The sequence below is a fragment of the Anabrus simplex genome, chromosome 1 (assembly GCF_040414725.1).
Source record: "Anabrus simplex isolate iqAnaSimp1 chromosome 1, ASM4041472v1, whole genome shotgun sequence".
Taxonomy (NCBI): Eukaryota; Metazoa; Arthropoda; class Insecta; order Orthoptera; family Tettigoniidae; genus Anabrus; species Anabrus simplex.
Window position 1 is genome coordinate 707,708,904 of NC_090265.1, and position 27,203 is coordinate 707,736,106.

At 39.0% G+C, this 27,203-nt stretch overlaps 1 protein-coding gene across 1 annotated transcript in view; it reads left to right on the top strand.

The window, feature by feature from the left end:
• LOC136857368 (transcriptional regulator ATRX) overlaps positions 1 to 27,203 on the top strand; it is a 605,506-nt gene that overhangs the window by 469,060 nt on the left and 109,243 nt on the right. The window contains exons 24-25 of the mRNA XM_068225161.1: positions 814 to 1,048; positions 23,639 to 23,819. Of these exons, the coding sequence (XP_068081262.1) occupies positions 814 to 1,048; positions 23,639 to 23,819 (416 nt within the window). The remainder of the gene's footprint in view (positions 1 to 813; positions 1,049 to 23,638; positions 23,820 to 27,203) is intronic.

Here is a 27,203-nt window from a genome sequence, read left to right on the forward strand (position 1 = left end):
AAGTCTTTATGTTGGCCTTTCCAATACAAAATATGTCCACCTGTATTAGATGGGACAATGTCTAGACAAGTTTCGGCTTATCTAAAAGTCATCTTCAGTAGAAAGCTAAACTATTACATATATACACAAACAAATAAAAAACACTGAGGAAATTGTGTGGAATTAAACGAACAATGATTATGATGAACTTACTAAAAACCATGTATTGATGTTGACGTAAAAAGTCCTCTTGTCTAAACTCCTGGTTAAAGTAAAAACTTTTCTAGTCCTACTTTATAAACTGGAAAAATCTATCTTCCAGGGTGCCGATATTCTGTTAATATGATAATCATGATCATTGTTCTTTTAATTTGACACAATTTTCTCAGTGTTTTATTTGTTTGTGTATATATACAACATTTTAGCTTTCTGCTGAAGATGGCTTTTAGGTAAGCCGAAACATGTCTAGATATTGTCCCATCTAACATAGGTGGACATTTTTTGTATTGAAAAGGAGGACAACATAAAGACTTTTCTATTTGTAAAGTCTTACCCATCTTGTAGTTGCCTGTTACTCATGCAGTCCACTCAGAGTCTGGCGTTCTCGCTGTTATGTGCCCTTCCCCTCCTATTACATGTGCCGGGCCAAGCACAGCGCGATTTCCCCACTATGGTACCTATCTCTAATTCAATTGCTCATGAGTGTATCCCTTCTTAGACTGCATTAATAATAATAATAATAATAATAATAATAATAATAATAATAATAATAATAATAATAATGGTCACTATTCTTATTTTTGTGATTTACTTACTTTGTTTATCTCTGAATAGTTGAATGAGACAACCGATGAATCTGAAGGATCATTGAAAGACTTCATTACTGATGGGGGCGATACAACTGAAACATCGGAAATGTCGTCAGGCTCTACCAGTTCCAGTGATGAGGAATCGAGTAACTCGGACATACAGTGTATTGACAGTAATGACGAGAATAAAACAAAAAAAGGGAAAAAGGAAGAGGTAGTGAAGAAGTGGCAATCCTCCACGCGTGGCAGAAAGAAGAAAGGTGAGTACACAGTTTTCATGGTGACAAAGAGTAAAACAATAATGTGGCTATTATGTACCTGTTGTTGATGATTTAGTTTTTGTAATAGCAGCAGTTATGCTATCGAGCAGAGATGATAAAGCAGAAGACACACTTGTACTGGAAAGCAGTATTCAGTCAGTGCAAACGTTACTGATAATACGTTTTCAGGACATAGATCATTGTAGGCCATCATATTGTAGCTCTCCCTCTCTGTGTTCTCACTGTTCAGTCATACTAGTTATTCGCTCTTGCACTGTCAAACTAAAACGATTACATTACGATCACTCGGAACCTAGGACAGTTCACTGTACACACTATAATGGCGGCCTTACACTCCACAGTTTGGGCACGCACACAGTGTCGTAAATCTGTATGTGGTACAGAGTTAACGCACACGACAGTCTTATCCCATTGTCCCTCATTGCTCGGCTGCACTATTCCGTCAGTCAACACGCAGCACTCCATGGACACTGTACCATGCTGATCCAGTATTCCATCAGTACACGCTCTTCACAGCACTGTCTCACTGACTGCACTCCTTGCTCTCAATCACTCTCTGACTGAGCTCACCCTAAACATTCTCAGGCTCATTCAGAAATCTGTGGATTCAGAAGGATCTGGGTTCCTCCAGTACTATCAGGGAGACCTACGCTGAGATCTCGTAGCAACACAAGTAGTCAGGGCAAAGGACAGACCAGTACGCGCCACTCTTCTCTGACTGGTTGCTTGCAAAGGCAAGAGGGCGGGGCCGTAATACGGTTATGCCGCCCGCCGTTGGAGCAAGACTGATTTGCTCCACCCAAGGCCGCACTTTAAAATGGCAAACAGCAATACAATATTTTGTTTCCCTCTGGCTCAGCAATATTACAAGCATTTAAGGCCTAGAATTCCAACCCCCATTTTTATGGTTGCTTTCTCTTTCAATTTTCCAGTTATTGTCCCTTCATTTTTCTCTCTTTAGTATTTTATAAAAAAACAGTTACGACAACAACCTCCACTACTATCAGTAGTAAGTTTGTTATCATGGTAACCAAACAGTATTTTTATGTAAGCGATTCTCATCATGATAAAAATCTAAATATGTGAATATCTCTATTTGTGCATCATAATTACAGTTGAACCTCGATATCTCGAATCACTTATGGAGCTGAATTTTATTTCGAGTTATCGAAATTTCGAGATATAGAGAATGCCGTTTTTTAGCACGTATAGCTAATTGAATCATTTTTTATGTACGAGCTTATACTGAATACGTTATATTTAACAGTATTTTAAAATACAGTATACAATGTCTATCTTGTGGCATCACTTTAATTATAACCTTTATCATAACATTTTAGAAGACAGGTTACAGTAAATACACTAGTGAAACAAGAAACATAACTCTGTTAACACATTCGGGAAAAATTTGTTAATTACTGTTACCTGGATTGTGTAGATCACAGAGGTGAAAGAAGGTGCGGGCATGAATGGGTCAATATAAGACAATCAGAAGATTAATTTAAAACTTTAAAATTAGAGCTATATTTCTTTCTTTGCTATCTTTTTTTCTTTTCAGATTTAAAATTTTACACTCGGCTAAGAAAGTAACAATTCAGGTACAGAACTAGATTGTTACCTTAGGTACAATGTTGAAAAATCAGAATAATCAACAAATTGCCAATTAACTGTTTGAGCTTAAAGCTCCCAATTTACAAATGTTACTTGAGCACTGCTACTCCATTCAATCATTAATCAAGGAGACGGATCTCCCGATTTCTTTTACACCCTTAGTAAGTGCATTTTTGCTCTGCAAATTTATTTAGGAGACTACTCTCCGAACCTTATAACACTACAGCCTTCCAAAGGCACCATTCAACCTTTACATTAATAGAAGGAGTGTCTTTGCTCTATAATATTTACACTTAGGAACCTATTTCCAGAAATGTCCAGGGCTATCAAAGGCACAACCTTCATTTTACAAATTCAGGTAGTATTCACTGTCTTATATGCTCAACAGTCTAACATCTTTACATAAAAGGAATGAAATAGAGCTTAACAGGGGCATCGAGTACTCATTCTACCAGGCCTTTGTGAAAAACAACAGGTTAAAGTTACTGGCCCAAAAATCAAAATGGTGAGGAGGCAGACACTTGCGCTCTTTGAAAATAGAAATGAAAAGCTTAAAACCCTATTTGGGCCTATAGCTCGACTTTACAGAGGCTAAGCCTATACCACTGAGGTGACTCGATGGAGAAAATGCTTAAGTTACAAAGATTACAAACTGAAAAAGGTTACAAAGTCATAGTCGCCACAAAATCAAGTTGAGAGGGAACGCGAGAGGGTAGCTCACTCTCTATTCCCAGATTTCGGATAAGTTATTTCGACTGTTTAGAAATTGTATTATGTTTTAATTGTTAACCCATCTATTCAATACAATAAAGTCTTAAAAATTAGGACTTTGTCCTTATCAAATTGTCAACATAACAAATTATTAAATTAGATGGTACATGTTTTGCCTCTCATTGTAGGCATCATTAGCCATAGTTTTATCCTTAAGAATAAATCAGGTACCTGATTGGAATTGACTTATGAAATATTGTTGATTTATAACTATGTTTTGTAAAATGGATATGAGAGGTCATTATATAATGATTAAAATATGAGATGTAGTATATTATTGGATTAACAATAATTGTAGCAATAGCTGAATTGAAAAACATAACAATTATTTGAGATATTATGACAAGCTGGTTAATTCGTAATATTAAAAGTTGTTACAGTATGGGTTAAAAATCGGAAAGCACATTCCAGTTAATTATCAAATGGTCTGTTGTTAAAAACTTGAACAATATTGAACATTAAAATTTCATCTGGTAATAGTCCTTGGTTCAAGGAGTTAATATGTACTGATTTTGCTTTTTGTACATATAAAGTTGAAGAATTCACATATGGCGTGGTTCTTTTTGAGGTAGTACTAGGGTGAATACTGGATACCATTGGCCATTATTAAAGTTTGTTGTAGACGTCATTGGGCCATCTTCTTTGATGTGGTATTTGTAGGAAAAGTTTGGAATTGGTGTAGCTCTTTGTTGTTGGATGTGTTGAAGTAAGCGTGCTGGTCAAAAGGAAACAATGTTGTTGTACTGTAATAGTTGTTGTCAAACAGTGGATAGTGAAGTGTGTGATAAAAGTGTGTAATTAAAGAAGTTTTTGTGAAATTTTATTGAAGAACTAGAATTGAAAAGAGAGGGCTAGCAGTGGAAGTTAAATAAAAGTATTGACACTTAAACCCTTTGACCACTGATATGTTAACTTATTTTGTTGAGATCTTTACAGCTACTGGCACTCTTACTTCAAGTGTTGTAGTTGTGGGGTCTTGGTGGAGGGGGTTGAGCTTGAGATAACATGGCTAAGGGCTTATTCATTGCGCGTGAGGGGGAGTTGCTGGCAGCGGGAGGGGAGTAGTGTGTGTGTGTTGAATTTTAATTGTATAATGACCTCTCATCCATTTTACAAAACATAGTTATAAATCAACAGTATTTCATATGTCACTTCCAATCAGGTACCTGATTTATTCTTAAGGTGAAACTAAGGCTGATGATGCCTACAATGAGAGGTGAAACGTGTATCATCTAATTTAATAATTTGTTATGTTGACAATTTGGTAAGGACAAAGTCCTAATTTTTTAAACTTTATTGTATTGAATAGGTGGGTAAACAATAAAAACATACTAGTTTTATTTAATACAAGTACTTTCAATATGGATCCAAAAATGATTTTTATCACGTGTAATGTCAAGGCCAACCAGGCGAATGTTAAAACGAGTAAGTATTTGATCCTTAGAATACAAATCGGTAAAATTTCAAAAGATATCAAATTCCTTAAGGATTGCTTAAAACTAGTAATAGTACCTAAGTTCCATAACCACTACAGCGGAAAAACATTCCTAATCAAAAGTCAAATGTCACCCAAAATAAAGTAAACAGCATATGGCTAAGAAATGAAATCAAACTACTGTATAAGAAAAAAATACTAAATTTACAACTGTACCAGGCGCATTTTGACCATCTCGCAATATTTGTCTCCACTCAAATGGAATTCATTTCTTAGGTACACTGACAATAAACTAACTACTATACTCGACAGGAAACTAAAAACATTAAACAACAAGCTCACTTGTTTACAAGAAGCTAAACCTAAAACTCTCAATCAGAACAGAAACACTAAGATTTCTTCCCCATCGTTGATGAACATTCCTACTACATTTAACTCGCCTGACACAGTTTTCTATGATAATGAAATGAATCTCTTTTATAAAGGCATAAAATATAACTGGTCCAACCCACAAAAGGTCGAAGACATAATCACCACCATTGCTGAGACCGAGTCTATTATTGATAAACAGATTCCCTTAGAGAAACAAAATGAGGTCAGAGATACAAAATAAAAAAGAAACTATCTACACTCGTCAATGAAATAATAACTAACAATAATTCTAACTTTTTGAAACAAAACCAAAAGTTAAACTAAAATTAATAATAATGTCATAGTAACAAAGACTGATATGGGCAATACAGCAGTTTTAATGAATAAACAAGACTACATTAAGAAAACAAAGATTTTTTTCTCTGAATAACCTACACAATAATTAATAAAGATCCCATAATAAAAACACAACATAATCTAAAAACACTCCTTAAAAATTCAATATTCCTACTAAATGAACAAGGCTATCAGAAAATGATTACAATGAATCCGAAATTACCTAGAGCTAGATCATTACCAAAAATACACAAGAAAGATGTCTCCATCTGACGAATAATCAACAGCATAAACAGTCCCACTTAGAAAACCTCTGTTCCTTCACAAATTCTTAAAAAAAAAATTCACCATGTAAATCCCATCAAAAATTCAATGGAATTTTGCAAAACCTGAAACAAATTCAATTTACAACCAAATCATGTTTTATGCTCCTTTGATATCACTAATATGTACCCAAATATTCCTGTAAATGAAATTATTAACGTAATAAAAAACAACGTCTTTAGACACAGTGCTTTAAGCAAAATTGCAATAGATGAATTCATACAGTTACTAAGTTTTGTTTTACACAATAATTACTTTACTTTTAACAACAAATAATATAAACAAGAAGGTTTAGCTATGGACGACCCAATATCTGGCATTTTGGCTGACATCTATATGAACAACCTAGAATTCAACAAGATAGTACAAAACATCAATGGACTCAGTTTATGGCACCATTATGTTGACGATACATTAGCAATTATTGATAAACAAGTTAATAATAGTGATAACATCCTAACGTTCCTAAATAGTTTAGACAAAAGTATAAAGTTCACAAAGGAAAATGAGAACAAATATTCAATAAATTTTCTGGACATCAAAATGCGCGAGTTTTAGACGAATTTGACTTTCAAATTTACTGAAAGCCTTCCTTTACTCCAGTAACTATACAAAACAAATCATTACACCCAAATTGCCATAAGCAAGCCACATATTACAGTTTAGTATATAGGGCATTAAAAATCCCTCTTTCAACAAATAATTTTTAAAAAGAATTAGATTTCATAAAAGAAATAGCCAGATTCAACGGGTTTAATCCAGACATGATCAATAAAATAATTAATAAAGTAAAACTAAAATTAGCCACAAACCTTTCTCTAATAAAACCCAACAAACCAAAGTACGCAAAGTTCACATTTACCAACCCAAGTATCTATTAAATTACCAATCCTTTAAAAAACATCACTAACACTATGCAGAACACTAATCAAAATTTATTTTTTAATCATAACTCAGTCAATTTAACCAATAATCAATATTCAGGCTCAGGTATATACAGACTCAATTTTTCTTATGTTGGTCAAATTGGCCGCAGTTTTTTAAGTAGATACGCAGAACATTTCAGCGCCCAAATTCACAATAAGTTCTGTGATGAGTAACCACATGAAGGACACAGGTCACCAATTTACTGCAATAGAGCGGGATTTACAAATCTTAAAACAAATTGAAAAAGGTAAGCTCATGACGGAATGTGAAAACTTAAACACCTTTATGGATCAACAATTTAACAAAGACAAAAATTTAAACAATCTAATGGATTTTAAAAAAGCCCTCTTTACGAACAGATCTCAATACTATTGCAAAAATCAATTCTTCAGAATAGTATTTTCTGTAAAATCTTTCGTATTAAATCAGTAAACACTACCATCAATTCAACACACACTTTCTCCCCTCCTCCCCTCCTGCTGCCAGCAACTCACCCTCGCGCGCAACGAATAAGCACTTAGCCACGCCTTCTCAAGCTCAACCCCCTCCACCAAGACCCCACAACTACAACACGTGAAGTAAGAGCTCAGCGGCTGTCAGTAGCTGTAAAGATCTCAACAAAATAAGTTAACATCTCAGCAGTCAAAGGGTTTAAGTGTCAATACTTTTATTTAACTTCCACTGGTAGCCCTCTTTTCAATTCTAGTTCTTCAATAAAACTCCACAAAAACTTCTTTAATTACAGACTTTCATCACACACTTGGCTATCCACTGTTTGACAACAGCTACTACATCATTATTCCCTTTTGACCAGCACGCTTACTTCAACACGTCCAACAACAAAGAGCTACACCAATTCCAAACTTTTCCTACAAATACCACATCAAAGATGATCTACAACAAACTTTAATAATGGCCAATGGTATCCAGCATTCACACTACTGTTTGTCCAACCCTTGTCCCGTTTCCCTACGGGGTCGGGTATGAGGTGAGATGAATCTGTCGTGGCAGGTTTTTATGACCGGATGCCCTTCCTGACGTCAACCTCATCAGAGGAGTTAATGAGATGAAATGAACGGCGTGATATATGATAGATGGGAGAAGGTGAAACCCGGCGCCGGCACATAGCCTACTTCTGTCGAATAGCACCAAGGGGTCTGCTCGAGGCTTAACGTCCCCATCCGGCGGACGAATCACCATCAACAGCATCGTATGCCCTCACTCCATATGAGCACTGGGGAGAGGTTTGGAATTAAATCCAGGCTTTTGGCTCGCAATCTAGTGATTGGAAATTGTATACCACCACCTCCCTTACCCTGCCGGCCGACATTCTGATGGTGAACATTTTTTCAATCAACAGGACTCAAACTGGCCAACCTCAGTGTCAGACTGTTTAGACTTCAGCGCCTTAACGATCATGGCCACCAGGCGGGCTCCAGTATTCACACTAGTACTATCTCAAAAAGAACCACACCATATGTGAATTCTTCAACTATATACGTACTATAACAGTAAATTCCGTACTTGGGCTAGCAGAGCATAAGGTTCAACGCAGGGCATCTACGGTATTGAACTGGAGTGCTTACAGAGGGAGAGAGGTACGATATTGATGAATCGTGTATTCGTGATTGGCGGAAAAAGAAGGAAAAACTTCTAAAAAATAACGGCGATCGCAGAGCGTTCCGTGGGCGGAGTGCAGTGTTTCCGGAAATTGAAGAACAACTCCACAAATTTGTGGTAAAAAAACGTGAGTTAGGATATGGTGTTTCTAGTGAAATGTGCAATTGAAGGCACTAGAAATCTCAAAAAAAAACTCAAAGCACAGGGTTTTACTGCAAGCCGTGGATGGATCCGAAACATTTATCGGAGAAAGGGATTGTGCATTCGGAGACGTACATCTATTTCACAACGTCTCCCTGGGGCATATGAAGAAAAATTAACGGCCTTTCAGCGTCACATTATTCATTTGAGGAAGCAAAATTCTAATTTGCTGTCACAAATTGGGAATGCTGACCAGACACCTGTCTATTTTGGAATGCCGTTGGAAAATACAGTGGATGCGAAGGGTTCTAAAAGTGTAACCATCAGAACAGGTGGTAACGAAAAGCAACGATACACGGTAATGTTGTGCGTATTAGCGGATGGAACCAAACTCCCTCCATATGTGGTTCTGAGAAGGAAAACACTTCCGAAAGGAAACTTGCCATCCGGTGTTATTGTTAGAACACGAGTCCGGCTGGATGGACAGTGCGTTGGTTGAGGATTGGGTGAAGTGCATTTGGTAATGTCGCCTGGGAGCTTTGTTAAATAAATAAAAAAACCGTGTGTGTTGGACAGTTACCGAGGACATACAACTGACGCCGTAAAAGATATGGTGAGGAAAGAAAAAATCAGTCTTGCAATAATTCCCGGAGGACTCGCTTCTATTCTACAGCTGTTGGATGTGTGCGTGAACCAGCCTTTCAAAACTTCAATGAAACCGTTGTACATGGAAAGGATGTCTGATGGTGATCATGCATTAACACCAACCGGACGAGTGAAGAGGCCTGATGTGGGGCTAATATGCAGCTGGAGCAAGACCGCATGGGTCTGCATTCCCAACGATCTAGTGTCCGAAAGCTTTAAGAAATGTGGAATTTCAAATTCAGTGGACGGTAGTGAGAATGACTATTTGTGGAAATATGCCAGCGACAAAGGTTCCTATGGTGAAACTTCAGATCACGGTGAAATGTGTTTGATCTGAGTATTGGACCAATTTTATTTATGATATTTGTGATGATTTTATTAATTGTAAGCTATTTGAATTTATATTTGTGGTATATTTGAAGAAACTTAAATAGGTATGTAAGTTATTTGTTTTTTAATTTATTTTTTCCCGTATTTTGGCATCTCAAATTTAGGGTGCGGGTCTTATCCGGTGGCGGGTGGTATTCGGAATTATACGGTAGCCTAAATATGAATGTGGTACTTATAAGCTTGCCTCAGAAATGGTTAGGGTGTACACTACAAGTGATGCACAGGCAGTTCCTTGGATGCTGGGAGAACTGTGAAAAATGGGCGACCGTTAGCAAGCATCATGAAGGTGGGCATAATCAACCTTACGACCCTGACAGGAAAAGCAGTAGTAGTGGATTTTATGGAGAAAGTGGTATAGAAACGATGGGGTTGAGCAAAGTTAAATGGTAGGGGTAAATGAGCAAAAGGTATACACTATACTGGAATGGTGGCAGAGAATTACTAAATGGGGTATGATGTCGATATGGTAGATTACATCAGCAACAGGATAATGAAAGTTAGGCTGAGAATCAGGAACGAAGTGAAAGACTTCGTATAAGTATTTGCACCACAGACGTGTAATAAAGAGGATATTGGGGAAACTAGAAAAGGAGATGACTGATGTGGAAGTGATTATAATGGAAGACTTAAGTACACAAGTGAAAAACAAAAGACAAGGAAAGGAAGAACTAATCGGATCATAAGGATATGAGAAAATGAATGAAGGAAGAGAGAAACTAGTTGAGTTTTGTGAGTGGGTAATACATGGTTTTGGAAGAAAACAGTAGGAAAATTACAAGATGTGGCTGGGATGGCAAGAGAATAAAATCAGCAATTGATTACTTTCTGGTGAAAAGGACAAATCGCAGACAGTTGATGGATGTAAGAGCTTTACCAGGAGAAGCATTCAATGGAGATCATAGAGTTGCGATAGCAAAAATGAGAGTGGGGAAAATGGAACAATTAAAGGAGATAAGAAATAGTAAAATAAGTGTTAAAATGTAAAGATGTACAGGGAGAATTTCTGGGGTGAGACAGAAGCAGAAGTTTAAGCTAAACTAGATCATTGGCAAGAAGAATTTGAAAAAATGGGAGTGATCCTCAGCTGAACTAAAACCGTCGGTTTAGTGATGAGTCGAAATCCTGAAGCAGTCCACCTGCGAGTGCAAAATGAAGAAGTAGACATTATCATTAACTTCAAATACTTAGGGAGCTTCGTTTCTTCTGACAGTACCATAAACCAAGAAATAGGCAATAGAATACAAAATTCTACCACTCCGTTTGTCAATTACTTCGGGATCACTTATTTCCCCAAGCTCGCACTGTACAAAACATATCTTGTACCAGTTCTAACATACAGACTGGAAGCAGCAACATAGAGACTAGATCTGCACAAAGTCGCCTACTGGCCACTGAAATCAAGTTCCTTCGGTCATGTCTCCAAAAGACAAGGAGAGACAAAATAAGGAATGAAAGTATTTGGCAAGAACTTGGATTGGTTAGGTGCCTGTTGGAAACCTTAGAATTAAGCAGATTACAATGGTTATTTATTTATTTATTTATCGTATGATGTGCACAGATAGATTATATAAATAAGTATACAATATATACACAATATATACAAGCAGAAGCCTATAGTTCCAAATCAAGTCCATTGATCCATTTCAAGGCCTCCTCAGTTGCGTTATGAATGTCCTCTAAAGGACCTTGAAATGCTCTCCGTGGACACTCGGCAATTACGTGGTGGATGGTCTGTGAGGTAGCTCCACAATCACACCCAGAAGACTTCTGCCAGCCCCATTTATAAAGCGTATAGCCGCATCTTCCTTGATTGACTCTTATCCTGTTTAGAGTCCTCCATTGACGTCTGGGTAGATGGAATCCAGGAGGTTGAACATGAGGTAGAGTCACAAGATGTTGATTGGGAACAGAAGACTGCTGCCATTGGTGTAACCAGGCGTTCGTGATGGAGAACCCAGATTCTTCCAGTGTAAGTGCAGTGCGCCAGGGTGGAGATCTAGACTTAAGTCGAGGAGGGGCAGGTTGAGTAATATCCTGGTGAACGGGGAGGTTGGAGTCCTGGCTGGTCTTCTTCCACAGTTTTAGAAGAGCTTCAGACCTTCTTAAGCAAGGCGGAGGAATATTACTGAGTGTAGGCAGCCAGGCCACGTTTGTAGAGCGAATACAACCGGTTATGATGCGCATTGTTTGATTTAGTTGAGCAATGGTATGGACATATGAGAACTATGGCTCCAATTAGGACCCCAAGAGCATTCTATGAAAGGAACGTTGTTGGTAAGAGACCCAGAGGAAGGTCTCGTGATGGTTGGGAAAAGCAAATATTTCAAAGACTTTGCCAAACATGATGGAAATTGGCAGCAAAATGTAGAACATCAGCTGTGGATGGACAAGACGAACTGTAAGAGGCTCGTAAGCACCCTCAACCAGCTTGCTGGAGCGGAAAATCGGTGGTGGTAGTGATGGTGGTAATGATGACTGAAATAGCAAATTCCATTTACTGAATTAAAGGGCATTTGTAAACAAGGTAGAAGGTACCTGTGGTAGAACATCGATGATAATGAAAAAAAAGGAAACACCATGGTGGAATGAGAAGATGACAGAAGCAGTGAAAGAAAAGAAGCAAGCATGGCATGAATGGAAGAGAGAGAAAAAAGATGAAAGCAAAAGAAAATATCTTTATAATAAAGAGAGATGTAAGGATTCGTAAGAGAAGATGAATTGGGAAGATTTTATGCATCAAAGAAATGAAATGGATCGATGGACGAACGGATCTGGGAGTAAAAGAATGCTGTATGGAATTATGTAAAGTAATAGAAAAGAAACAGTTTGTAAAAAGCTGATGAAAGAGGAAGGTGCAGAGTTAACACATCGAGAAGAAATTAAGAGAAGATTGAAGGCGTATTTTGATAAAATGCTGAACATGAGAAATTGTGCGGAGGAGATGGTAGTAATACGGGGGGTGATGACTCAACAGTAGATGATGATGTAACAATGTTGGAGGTGGAAGTAGCAGTCCATAAAATGAAAATCGGGAAGGCACCAGATATGGATGAAGAAGGGGGACAAAAGATGTATCATAACTGTAGAGCAATCACTCTATCACAAGTGCAAAAAATACAGGAAAGCATATTAGCCCCTCAAGCTGACAATTTAAACTGAGCTGCTCGCTTCCCAGGGGCGGTATTTAAATTGAAGCTCAACAGGGGTGTAGACACCATTAAGTTAAAGAATTCAGGACTACTTACCAAGATCATTATCAGTGTTTTTCTGGAATATATGTAACATGCGTATATGCATTTTAAGAATCTGTACACCCATTGTAGTCCAACAGGTCCAGCAGCCTTTATCATTTCCACACTAATTTCATACGTATGTATCATACCCTCTTCAGAGGCAACCTTACCCAGGGAGTGGTGGCCCTGCCTATGCGAGTCCCAGAGCACACTGACCCGGTGTGTAACATCTGGTAAGGGTCCCAGCTCAGGGTTACGAGTGAAGACCTCAACGGTATCTGTGACGGAGAAGGTGGACTTCAGTACAGTGGAAGTGGCTAGGTCTTATGGCGACGATGGATAGGAAAGGTCTAGGAGTGGGAAAGAAGCGTCCATGGCCTTAATTAAGGTACATCCCCAGCATTTGCCTGGTGTGAAAATGGGAAACCACGGAAAATCATCTTCAGGGCTGCCGACATTGGGTTCAAACCCACTATCTCCTGGGTGCAAGCTCACAGCTGCGTGGCCCTAACCACACAGCCAACAAGAGTACAATCCAAAGAGGCCAATGGCTTTGGACAGGCGAGACTCTTTAGGAGGGCCAGTGGTCCCTCAGTAGAGGAAATGCTACTGGAACACCATTACTCAGCGGAGAAGATGGGCTTCAGCGCGGCGAGTGAAACAGAAGAGAAAATGCCAGGCGGAGTGGCTATGGAGGCTCCACTCGGTTTTCCTCGAGACAGAGGTAGTCCATTGCAGTTTCGGTGTTTGACACTCTGTCTCATGCATATGTGCCGTGGTGAAGGATTCTGAAATCATAGTGTGTGTGTCACTTCCTGGCAAGCTGTCATCCACCTTAAACAAATCCATGCCAGTGGCACTTTCTTCAGCTGTCACTTTTCACTCCAGGGGCGATGGGATAAGGATGGTGGGGGCAGGTTCTCGGGTGAAACAGGAAGCCTTCAGTTTGGACCTGCACATTGGCAGCAAGTGTGTGATGGTCTTCTTTCTAAAAATTGTGACTACTTGGAAATTTGGTCCTGCACCTGTGTTTGGGAGGGCCTATTTAGTATCACCGCTTCCCACCCCTAAATGGGGAAGGCCCTAGAAAAGGTGGGCTAAACATTCGAAGTCACACTTTTGTTGGGCTGGGCAACCGCACACAGTGGGTCACCCCTTTTGCGATCGAAACAATTAAGATAAACAATTTATAATTGCAAGATGGAATGTCTGAACACTGCTTGATACGAAAGAGAATGACAGACCTGAAAGGAGAACAGCTCTTTTTGCCCACTAGCTTTCTAGGTTGAATATTGATGTAGCTGCCTTGACTGAAACAAGATTATCTATTGAAGGCAAAGTTATTGAATACAGTTCAGGGTATACCATCTTATGGAAGGGTAAAGAGGATGGAGAGCATTGTATTCATGGTGTTGGATTTGCTGTGAAGACAAATATAGTTGTTAACCACTAATTTGTCCCAGTTGCAGTTAGTGAAAGACTTATGACTCTCCATATACCACTTTCTGGAGATACAAGACTCTCATTTCTGCTTATACTCCGACATTGGATGTTGATGAAGATGCTAAAAACCATTTCTATAACTTTCTTTCCACAACCATCTCCAACGTACCAACTAAAGATAAACTCTTCCTACTAGATGACTTCAGTGCTAGAGTTGGGAAGGATAATCTGCTATGGAAAAATGTAATAGGCAAAACAAGGACTCGGTAGTTACAATGCCAGTGGATTGCTGCTTCTCGATCTGTGTACCGAACATGAACTTTTCATAACTAATATGCAGTTTCACTTACCTAATCGCTTCAAGACCACAAGGATGCACCCTCGCTCTAAGCATTGGCACATCCTTGATTAAATAAATCATCGCTCGACAATGTGATAGGAAGGATGTCCTTATCACCAGGACAGCTAGAAATGTTGATGATTGCAGGACAGATCACAAGTTGCTATTCTCTCGTCTTAGAATCAGTCTCCGCCATAAACCACCCAGGCAATTTCAAACCCTGTTCAGGCAGAAGTTTGATACATCTAAACTTCAAGACGGACCCACTGCCATGAATTCCCACAACATGATCTCCGACATGCTGGCAAGTGCTCCAGTCAACACAAGAATGTAGGGCAGAATGGGCTACATTGCGGAGAGTAGTCACAGAATCACCTGAGAAAACCATTGGTTTTAAGAAAAATGCAAGACAAGGCTGGTTTGATGACAACAACAAAGAGATTTTGTGTGTCATCAATGCTAAACGAAAAGCCAATCTATCCCTTCTACAAGATCTATCTTCAGACACAAAAAAAAGCGCACTTTCTTGAACTCGAGCATAAATGTCAGGAGCAAATAAGAGAGATAAAGAACAGGTGGCAGCAGAAAGCTCAGGAACTGCAAAGTATGTCTGATGCCCGAGACCATCGTAACTTCTATGTAGGAATAAAGGAGTTGTATGGCCCAACTTGCTCCTCCTTGGGGACACTGAAAGCTGCTGATACTGCTACCACTATTACTGATAGTCAAAAAATCCTAGAACATTGGCAAGAACATTTCTCCACTGTTCTCAGTCGGAGTTCAAATGCTGCTGAAGACTTTCTCAATGATGTGCCTTTACATCCCCAACAATCATGGATGGCTCTTCCACCAACATTCAAGGAATACAATGCCGCTATCAGTAAACTGAAACCTTGCAAGGCTCCTGGCCCAGATAACATTCCTCTGGAACTGATTAAAGTGGTGGCCTACTTCTGAAGACCAAACTTCATGCTCTTATCTTCTTAACATGGGAAACCTGCGAAGTACCTGGTGACCTTAAAAATGCCAGTATCATTACTCTTTTCAAAAGAGGTGATTGTAGTGTTTGTGGCAACTATCACAGTATATCATTGGTAAAATTCTTGCTAGAATTTTGCTCAATCGCCTGCAGAATATTTCCGAGAGGATCCTACCCAAGTTGCAGTGTAGTTTTCGAATGTCCTGGGGCACAACAGATATGACCTTCCGTGCAAGGTAAATCCAAGTAAAATGCAGAGAGCAACAGACTCCATTATACCTAGTGTTCAATGATCTATAAAAGGCTTTCGACTCAGTCCCGAGACCAGCTATGTGGACAGTACTGAAACACTTTGGCTGTCCACAGCATTTTGTAGAAAGTCAGGGCTCTTCATGATATCATGTCTGAGCAAGTCGTTCATCAAAATATTATCTCTGATCCATTTCCAATGACTCATGGATTGAAACAAAGATGTGTGCTTGCTCCAACACTCTTTGCTCTTTACGTAGCTGCCATGCTATATGGAACATCTACAGACGACCAAGGTGTAAAGTTCAGATATCGCTTTGATGGAGGGAATGTTCACTCTTCGCTCCCAAAAGCTTACTAAGATTTCCTCCGTTATGCAATTGCAGTATGCAGATGATGATGCTGCCGCACCTGCTCTCACACCTGAGGAGCTGCAACAGCTGGTCAGTTGTTTCAAGAGTGCTTGCGATCATTCTGGTCTCTCCATTAATGATCAGAAACCAAAGTACTTTCACAGCCTACACCTGGATCGAACTTCCCACCTTTCAATATCTCCATTGTGGATACTCCACTGGAGCAGGTCGACCTCTTTTTATATCTAGGAAGTATCCTCTCAACAAATGCTAATTGCCCACAAAATGTTGATGGAAGAATTGTGCTGCCCACTCAGCATTTAGACATTTATCCCGTCGTGACTTCATGCATAAGGACCTTGCAATGCATACCAAGATCATGGTTTACACTGCTTTATGGTTGTGAAAGGTAGACCCTCTACCATCAGGATATCAAAAAGCTAGAGCACTTCCATCTGCAAAAACTTAGATCCTTTTTGAACATCAAATGGGAGGACCAGGTCACCAATCTTGCAGTTCTTGAGAAAACACGTGCTGTAAGCATTGCGGCTACCATCATTGGCCACCGTCTCAAATGGATAGGGCACGTCCATCGTATGAGTGAAACCTGGCTTCCTCATCAACTTTTATATGGTGAACTCTGTTCTAGCACAAGACCTCGTGGAGCCCCTTTGAGGCGTTTCAAGTATCAGCTGAAATAGACTATGGAAAGAGCTGGAATTAACATTCAATCCTGGGATATGCTTGCTGAGAATCATACACTTTGGTGCCATGCTTTTTCTCATCAGTTTCGATGTTTGAATAGGATAAACAACAAGCACGGAAACTCCGTCAAGCTCAGTTCTGGCCTCCCCCAACCATTTCATGTGATCTGTGTGGACTTATGTTTTATGCCAAGTTTGGACTACTAAGTCATATTAAACGTTCACGAAGCTTTGTGAGCGTGAAAATGTTAACTGCTAAAGAATATTGTTCACTCAGATAAGAGTTGTAGCCAATGATGTGTTGACAGTGATTCAGGGTTGTCCATAACCACCCACAATATTTGCAAAAATATATCATTTCGATAAGTTCCATATTATTTTGGTACCTATTTATTTCAGGCATATTTTTGTTGGAAATGTAGGCAGTCTGAAAATGTCCATGTATAATTTCCAGGAAAGTCTGAATTTTGAAAAGCTTTTTAGGCCCCTTGTATGTATGCCGTGTAGAATTGTCAACACAGTGTAAATACCGCTAGATGAGTTCTAACCTGTCCCTTGCCATTGTTTGAGAGAATGCAGGCGCTTCTAAAAATCTATCCCTGGTGAAATAGCTCTTCAGGGTAGGTTTTCTGCATTATCCCCATCAACATCACAAACCCCAAGAACACATAAATTTCCTCCTTTGACACTGGCTTCCACTTACAATAGACTCACGACCTTGGTTTCAAGGGCGCACTAAGTATACATTCTGCTACATACCTATTTCTCTCAAACAATTAGGTCAAACACTTTGTCGCCAAAAAGAAAGTAAAAACAGAATCTAAAAGACTTCAAATACTTTTTGGTACCCAGCAAACCCATGAGCGAACAGCAGACAAAGTTATTACAGCTGAAGCTGTTTCTTCTGCAGTAACCTCTTGCTTTGCATAGTCACTGTCTTATCACTACCAAAAATATCGCATCCAGGTAAATAACTTCCACTACTATCATCTATCAAAGGAATAATCTCTGCACCCATAAGAGAATGGGACAGCCCGACCATTATTCTATGACTAAGTAGTGTCTAGCCTGCGAAGTATTGGCTTTCGTTAATTCCCCTTTTGTAAGTGGCAAGAATTTTCAAGTTGGATGAAATTGAAAATCTACAGCCTGTTTGCAGTCATTTGACCGGATCAGGAATGGAATGAATGAAGCCCCACCTATTGGCGAGTGTAGGAATTGTGCCAGTTGCTGAAGCCTGTCTCACTCCCCTGGGGCAATGATTAGTTACTGACAGATGAAATGAAGTGATATGGTATTGGAGTGTGTTGCTTGAATGAAAGATGACAGGGAAAACCGGAATACCCGGAGAAAAACCTGTTCCTCCTCCAATTTGTCCAGTATAAATCTCACATGGAGTGACCGGGATTTGAACCATGGAACCCAGCTGTGAGAGGCCGGCGCGCTGCCGCCTGAGCCACAGAGGCTCCTTTAAGTTATAGTTCACAAAGCATTCTCGAGATGCCAGGAAAGGACGTGATACCTTCTAAAGCAGCTTCCTTGAAACTCAATAGAGGGCATTTCATGATCTATCCTTGATCGATATGAGTCTAAAGCAACAAAGTATATCAGTCAATTTCATATTAGTTCTAATTATAAACAAGAGTTGGCAGGAAAGTACACAGCTTCTCGATTCATAAGATGAAAAAAGATCCCGGAAAACAGCAGTGATGTGTGCAATAGGCGTTCTAACTTCCACCTGCACTGGCCGTTTGTGGTACATCGAACCGGCTGAACAAGTATAGTCCACCAGACATTCAATTAACATCGAACGGGCCTGAGGGATTAGAGAGGTGAATGGGAAGAAAGGTAGGAGAGTTGTAAGCAGAACAGTATGGCTTTAAATGTGGAAGATTTACTTTGGACCCAAACTTCAGCATGACACAATTATTGGGAAAGAATTGGGAACATTCATTGATCTAACAAAGACATACGATAGTGTTCCATGGGAGGTTTGGAAAACCATGGTCAAAAGGAGACTGAGTACACAAGCAGTATACAAAAACTGCATCAGCAGCGTACAGACTCCGGGTGGAAAGGCGGAATGGTTTAGAAATGAAACTGGACTCGGACAAGGGAGTGTGCTATCATCTCTCTTGTTTCTGATGGTTATAAATGAAATTGTAAAGGAAACAAAGGAAGTCTTTACATGTTGCTGATTTTAGGGGCCGATGACCTAGATGTTAGGCCCCTTTAAACAACAAGCATCATAATCGTCACATATTGATGACTACCGAGCAAGTTAGACATGTGGTTAGGGTTGCATAGCTGTGAACTTTTATTCGGGAGATGGTGGGTTAGAATCCCACTGTCGGCAGCTCTGAAGGTGGTTTTCCATGGTTTCCCAATTTTTGCACCAGGTTGTACTTTAATGCCACAACCACTTCCTTCCCACTTCTAGCCCTTTTCCATCCGTGCATCACCAAAACCTTCAACGTGTTAGTCCGATGTTAAACCACTATTACAAGTAATGAACTTGATTCCGGTTCTGTATTGACTTTAAATATCTAAGATGAAATTCTAAAAGAATTTAATAGTATAAAGTCTAACTGTTCAGCACATGTTTGCTATTAATAAAATGGTCTGTTTAAAAAGCTACATAGGACATGTTTTTAAGATATCTGGTTCTCCAAGAAATGAATTTAATTCAGTATTTAATAGTAGTTTTTATATTAATATATAAACTGTTAATTGAATATAATATTTTAAGGGATAAGCTTTAAAATAGGAACTATAATTATTATAGGAGTTCTAAAGAATTGTAGGCTTTAAATTAGCTATCAATTGAATAATGTTATAAGTTATTTTATTCTAATATAATTTTATAATGATATTAAGTTGAATATTGGAGTGAATTGTATAATATAAGTTTAATTATAATAATGATAATAATACAATGTGAGGGTCCTCCATAGAGTGGACATAGATTCAGATCATTATTTGTCCAAAATTAAAATAAAATTAACTCCAAAAAAGAAACGCATTCTCTCCAAATGTAATAGGAAGAAAACATATGACCCTAGCTATCTCATTAATAATAAATTATATTATGAACAATCTAAAACCTATCTAAGTGATGATTTGGGAACGGTAATTAACAAGCTAAAAACCATTGCTGAGGAAAACGCTCCCGTTAAAAAGAGGAAAAAACATGCTTGGAGGAATGAGGAGTGCGATGCAGCGATTCAACACCGACACAAGGCATGGTTGATTGATCAACAACGGAAAATAGAACAGTCACGCGAAGAACTTGTTACTGCTAGACGACATACGGCTAAAATCATCCGAAGGGTTAAGAGAAATTATCACACGGAGATGTTACACTCTATTGACGAAGCATTTACTCAACATAAGACAAGAGATTACTATAAAACATTTCGGCATTACCAAACTAATTATACTCCCCCAACACTCCTAATGAGAGATACTAATGGAAAACAGGCACATACTAATCAAGATAATGCGGAAATTTTAGCTAGATACTTTGAGAACCTACTTAACAGTGAGGAACCTTCAGAATATCTGCAATATGACACACATCCAAAAAATAGGATACCTTTAGAAAAGGTTACACCGCCCGTTTATAATGAAGTATGAGCAGCAGTTGATTCCCTTAAAAATTATAAAGCACCGGGAGAGAACCAAATCGTCGCAGAGGTATGGAAGAATGCTAATGACCAAACCGTTCAGAATCTACATAAACATAGATATTTGGAATACTGCTACAATGCCTGAAGAGTGGAATATGGCAATAATTCAACCATTGCATAAAAAGGGCGATAGATCTGATCCAAATAATTATCGGAGAGTATCATTATTGGATATTACATATAAGATTTTATCTAAGATTATCTATAACAGAATACAGGGACATCTTGACTGTGAACTAGGGGAATATCAAGGTGGATTTCATCCAGGAAGAAGCTGCCCTGACCAAATCATCAGTTTAAAATGGATTATGAAACATCATAGATCTAGAAACAAAAATTTAGTTATTACGTTTGTTGATTTTCAAAAGGCGAATGATAGTATACATCGTGAATCACTGTTGAATGTCCTTCAGGAATTTGGTCTACATTCCAAACTTATTAGCCTGATTGGTATGACTCTTAAGAATACTCAATCTAAAGTTAGATTCAGAAATGAGTTATCTAAATCATTTGCAGTTACAACAGGCCTCCGCCAGGGAGATGGACTTTCGCCATTATTGTTCAATTGTGTATTGGGAAAGGTCATGCGAGAGTGGACTAAGGTATGTCCTCCAAAAGTCAAAATTGGAAAAAATATCAAACTAAATAGCTTGGCATTCACGGATGATCTTGCGATACTGGCAAATGGTTTCGAAGATGCTAAAGTTCAATTGGAAGAACTTGCAAATGTAACAAAAAAAGTTGGATTGCAAATTTCATATGATAAAACAAAAATAATGCCTACTTTCAGAACTTTAAATTCAGAGCTATTATTAAATAATAATAAACGAATTAAAATTGTAAGTACATTTAAATATTTGGGTGAAAATCTCACTTGGAATTGCAATGAAAAACCATCAATAGAGAGCAGAATATATAAACTGAAGCAGGCACAACGGAAAACTTGGCCTACATACAAAAAGAAATGTCTTTCGATTAATGCTAAATTTAGGCATTATAACTCTGTTATTAAACCAGAAGCAACTTATGCTTGTGAAACATTATTTAAACTCAATACTAGATCAACAACAGAAATCTTCCTATTTTTGGTTTCTAAAAGTTGGCAGGTATGTACATAGATTCAAACATGGACAAATTTTGATGAGATTGTACAAGCTTTTTAAAAAGACCCTTTATTAAATGGGAGATGTTTATTGAACAGGTGGACTTTCAATTAAATTCTTTTAGAATTTAATCTTAGTTAAACCACTAGTAAAAAAATAAAAAGTACTGCTGACGGAATACCTGTGCCTTCTGTGAATGTTAACATATACACTTCCCTTTATTAATGAACTAGGTTTTCGTGGCTCATAGTATTAATATAAAGAAATAAATGAACTGGATTAAAGCCACTATATATATTTATTTAATAAAAATGCCAAGCTTTCTGCCAAATTGCATTGGCCTTCATCAGGGCATGTGAAGTTTTGCCTGCAACAGTGAGCAAAGAAATTGTCCGAAGGAACGTGGAAGTCGTGCCCATACTATCCACGGCCTACCCCACTAACTGGACTCTAGGTTCGTGGCGCTGTGTTGTGGTGGTTGGGAGGGAAGTTACTGATTCACCGCCCTCTGTCGACAGTTTGAGTGCGTCCCGCTGTGCCATAGTGGTGTTGTGCATGTATTTCTGCAGTACAGGTCTCCATGTATTTGATAACTTGAAGCCGTCTTCCCTGTTGATGTTATTTGGGCGCAGCTCTATCTCTATGGCTTCCCTCACAAGACGAGCATAGAAGTCTTTCACAGGCGCGATGACCTTCGCCTGGTCAAAGAGGATGTCATGGTTTGTACTGTAGAAATGTTCTGCTATGGCAGACTGGCTTATAGCGTTCTCCGTGGAAGATGAAAGAGCGACATTCTTTACCGACCTGATGAGCTCTTTCACCCTGGTGCTAACAAGCCTTTTTGTCATGCCAACATATGAACAACCACCACCACATGGAATTTCATATACGCCCGGTGTTTCAAGATGTGGTTTTTCTTTGACTGGTCGAAACAGAGATTTGAGCTTACGGTCTGCGGTGAAAACTGGAATTATATTGTACTTCTTAAGAATGCGCCCTATTCTGTCAGTTATACCTGCCACGTAAGGAAGGAATACTTTTTTCTTTTTGCTGTAGTCCTGGTTGGTATTATCCCTGTTAGGCTTCTTGATTTTCACAGCTCGTGCTATGTCTCCTGACGTATAGCCGTTTTTCTTCATGGATGTTGTGAGTTCTCTTAATGCACTTGGGCGGTTATCAGCGTCTGCAACATTATTCACCCTAGTAAATAACGTTCAAAGGAGAGCTGCTTTTTGGCACGGGTGGTGAAGTGAAGACTTATGAAGGTATCTTTCAGAATGTGTAGGTTTCTTGTACATTGCATGGCCTATTGTACCATCGTTCTTCTTGTATACTAACACATCAAGAAAAGGTAATTTACCTTCATTTTCTACTTCCATTGTAAACTTGATCTTACTGTTAATGGAATTTAGGTGCTCCAAAAATTCATTTAATGTTTCCCTTCCATGTGGCCAGACCGAAAATGTGTCATCCACGTTACGATAGAAGCACTTAGGTTTCAATGGCGCTGTTGTTAATGCAGTAGACTCAAAGTGTTCCATAAAAATCTTAGCAGCCACTGGTGACAAAGGTGAACCCATTGCTGCTCCTTCCGTTTGTTCGTAATAATCCCCTTTGTAGTCGAAGTAAGTAGATTTTAATCAAACTGCTGCCAGAGTGGTCAAGTCGTCAGACAGGTATTCTCCGATGTAAGCAAGTGTTTCTTCTACAGGTATATTAGTGAAAAGTGATGCAACATCAAAACTTGTAATAGACAATGAAGACATTCTGGTAAGTTTTGATGTTGCAGGTACTCATTTATTAGGACATCAGAAGTACACAAATTGCATGCTCAGTGCAACTGTTCCCTAAAATTTTAAGATCCGATGTTACTAACTCGTGCTCTCTCTCTTTTTTGAAATCAGTGGAGGAGGAAAAGAAGGAACAGGGTGATGAAAATGAGAAAGAAAATGAAGAAAAGGCTGATCCTCAAGAATGGTGGGAGACGTACCTAAAAGGTGAAGAGTTGGACAGCATCAAGGAGAGTGGCAAATTAATGCTCCTCTTCTCCATTTTGCGGGAGAGCCAAAAGATTGGAGATAAAGTGTGAGTTCTCTACCTCTGTATTTTGCACACTACCTAATGCACATACATTTTTTTCTTTTTTAATATGTTCTGCCATTGTATTTCTTTCTCTGTATGTCTGCACAGACCGAAAGTTCCAGTTCCCTCTATCATTTGTACAATAACTTCATCTATTCCCTCATCTGTCCTCACTATTAGTTTTACTTGCACCATACCAGTATACACGGAGTGGCCAAAAGTCACGGGACTGGGTGTCCCTAATGTGCCGTGTATGACCCCTAAGGGTTGCAGCAAGCTGCGGCATAGCTCAGCAGTCTGTCACAGACACCAGTGTCGTGAAGATGGCAACACGTTGCGAGTTAACAGACTTTGAACATGGGATGATCATTGGCACACGGCGCATGGGTCATAGCATTGCGGAGATTATATGATAATTCGGATTTCTGAGGTCAGTTATGTCGAGGGCCGATCTTCAATATTTGCAGAGAGAATGTTACCACCCGCGTGCACCGCTGCACGGGAAGACCACAAGTTACATGTTACAAATCTCATGTTATGGTCCGTATTGAAATGTACTTATAGTCAAATAATAATAATACTAGATTATAAATTCCACCTGTTCAATACATAAGAGTTTTTTATTTAAATTTAGGCTGATGTTGCCCTCATTATGGGTGAAACGTCCCTATATCTAATATGTTAAGAACTATTTCTTAAATTTAAATAAAAACCTCTTATGTATTGAAGAGGTGGAATTTATAATCTAGTATTATTATTTGACTATAAGACTACAGGTGTTTAACGAACGGACATCACATCACCTTCACAGAACCATACTGGGTGCTCGACAGGCTACTGTGAGTCAGATCACCGCCCAGTTGAATGTTGGGAGTCATGAACCCATTTCTACCAGGACTGTAAGGAGGCAACAGCACTGCATAGGCTTTACCAGCCGACAATGAACTCGGCTCCCTTTGCTGACACCTCGACACAGAGCTCAGCAATGTGCAGTGGACCATGGAACAGTGGCGGCATGTGGTATTATCCGATGAATACCAGTTTCAGGTGTATCGAGCTGATGGGCGCGTGAAAGTGTGGCGTATGCCCCATGAAGCTATGTATCCTGTGTACCAACAAGGTTGTGTTCAGGCTGGAGGTGGCTCAATTCTGGTCTGGGCAGCGTTCTCGTGATCGCAATTAGGCCCCATTGTGGCTAGCTGCAGGGAGTGCTGACAGGTGCACGTTATGCAGACATTCTTTCAGACCATCTGCATCCCTTTCTGGCCCTAGATTACCCTGATGGAGATGCCATGTTTCTACCGGACAGTGCGCCATGTCACTGCTCTGTGGTAGCACGCAGGTGGTTGGAGGAGCACTCCAGTGAAGTTACAACCATGGATTGGGCCTCCAGATCCCCCGATCTCAATCCAATCGAGCATTTATGAGATGCTGTCAGTGCTGCTGTACGCTCCCTGACCCCGCACTAACTACACAAGACCAATTGTAAGTAGCAGTGCAAGATGTGTGTATCCAGATCACTCCAGAACAATTCCAACACCTTGTAGAGTTGAGGCCTCGCTCTATTGCTGCTGTTTTGAGGGCTCGCGGAAGAGCAATTCGTTATTAACATCACATTCACTGTCTTCCCATGACTTTTGGCCACTCAGTCTATATATCTACTTCCCCTGTTGGTTCATTATGTTCCTTTATTTTATTACTAAAATCCCTGAAATTACTTTTCTCATCTTGTTTTTTTTTTTGTTTCTGATAGTGTTGTTGGTCTTTGTCCTTCACAAATCAAGTGAGTGGTATTACATTCACTGTTCCTGTATCCACTGGTAAGATCATCTCACATACATTGTCAGGAAAGTTTGTCATAAAACAGTTGTCTTCTTTTGCACTACGTACAACACATCACACTACCAATCCCCACAGAAACACACAATAGTGGATAGGCTGGTACCAAGCAAGTAGCTGCTGGGTAACATAGCCATCAGCTTGCATTCGGGAGATGGTGGGTCTGATCCCCACTGTTGGCAGCCTTGAAGATGGGTTTTCGTGGTTCCCCACTTTCACGCCAGGCAAATGCTGTAAGTATACATGACACGCTCCCAACAAGGGTGCAAGCGATCGCTGGATACAACAGGCGAACAAGTCAGTGCCAGCTTCCAACAGATCACAATTTATGTAAACCAAATCTTACTTCAAAACATTGAACAATCAAACCCACAAGGCAAATCTGATGTCGACAAGCACTCAGTTTTTGTGATAAGAAGATTTTAACTCATTTTACCAAGGTTTGCATCATTTAAAACCTGTAAATAAAAACATGCACCTGTTTTAATTTAGAACTGTATAATTCATCAAGTGTTTGTAAATAGAGCATAAAAGCTGTACCAATGACACTTCATGCTATCGTACTATAAATAATGATCCAATGTACACGTTAATCGATAGAATAGATCTAATGTATTCGAGAACAATGCAAATGAACTTTTAGACCCAAAACCCAACAACTCTAATCTGATGCAAGTTTATTACGAACTGTGTTATATAGACTTAGAGATAAGTAGTGTTTTTAATATTATTGTATATGTTTTATCAAATAAGGTTCTTCATCAGCTGAAGATGGCCTCTAATAGATACCAAAACCGATACTGCTAAATGTATTTGTAATATAAATACATCAGAAATAAATCATATACAGCCAAAACTGGTTAGGATGTTTTTGTGGGGACAGAAAAAAAATGTCATAAAAAGGGAATGTGCTAAAGAAAATGAAAAACAATTACGCTGTTAAATTTAAGGGTAGGTTTGAACATAAAAATAATTATGATGAAAATGAAGAAACAAGTGTTTACAATTATAATTAGTGAAATAAATAAAGAAATAATACTTTTTAAGAACACCAACGTAGTAAAACATCAAGGAAAAATGTTCTTAGAGACGCGAACTATACATCTTGCATACAATTATGTTTAAAATTATCGTAGGAATGTCCAACATCTGGGCAATTTGCACGTTTCATGTGTGGATTAGCATCGTTCTCAATAAACTTTAATTTTCCGTAAACTGTCTTTCTTCTTCTCCATAACTGAATGTCCTGCAGACCACTGTGCAAAAGGACAGTAGGCCTAATTTATGTAAGTAATTACACAATTCACTTACATACATAAAAATAAGCACCAACACGTCAGCTGTATATGTAGGTTCAGTAAGCCTAATCTATGTACGTTGTTACACAGTTCACATTATCATCATCATCATTTTACAGTTCCAGTTTCCCGGGTACTGTTGGCTAGCCTCTTCCATTATGTCTTATTGAGATACGTTCTGTTGTTAATGACGTCCTCCAGTGTCCTTCCCCGATCTGCAATGTCACCTTTACGATATCCATCCAGTGGG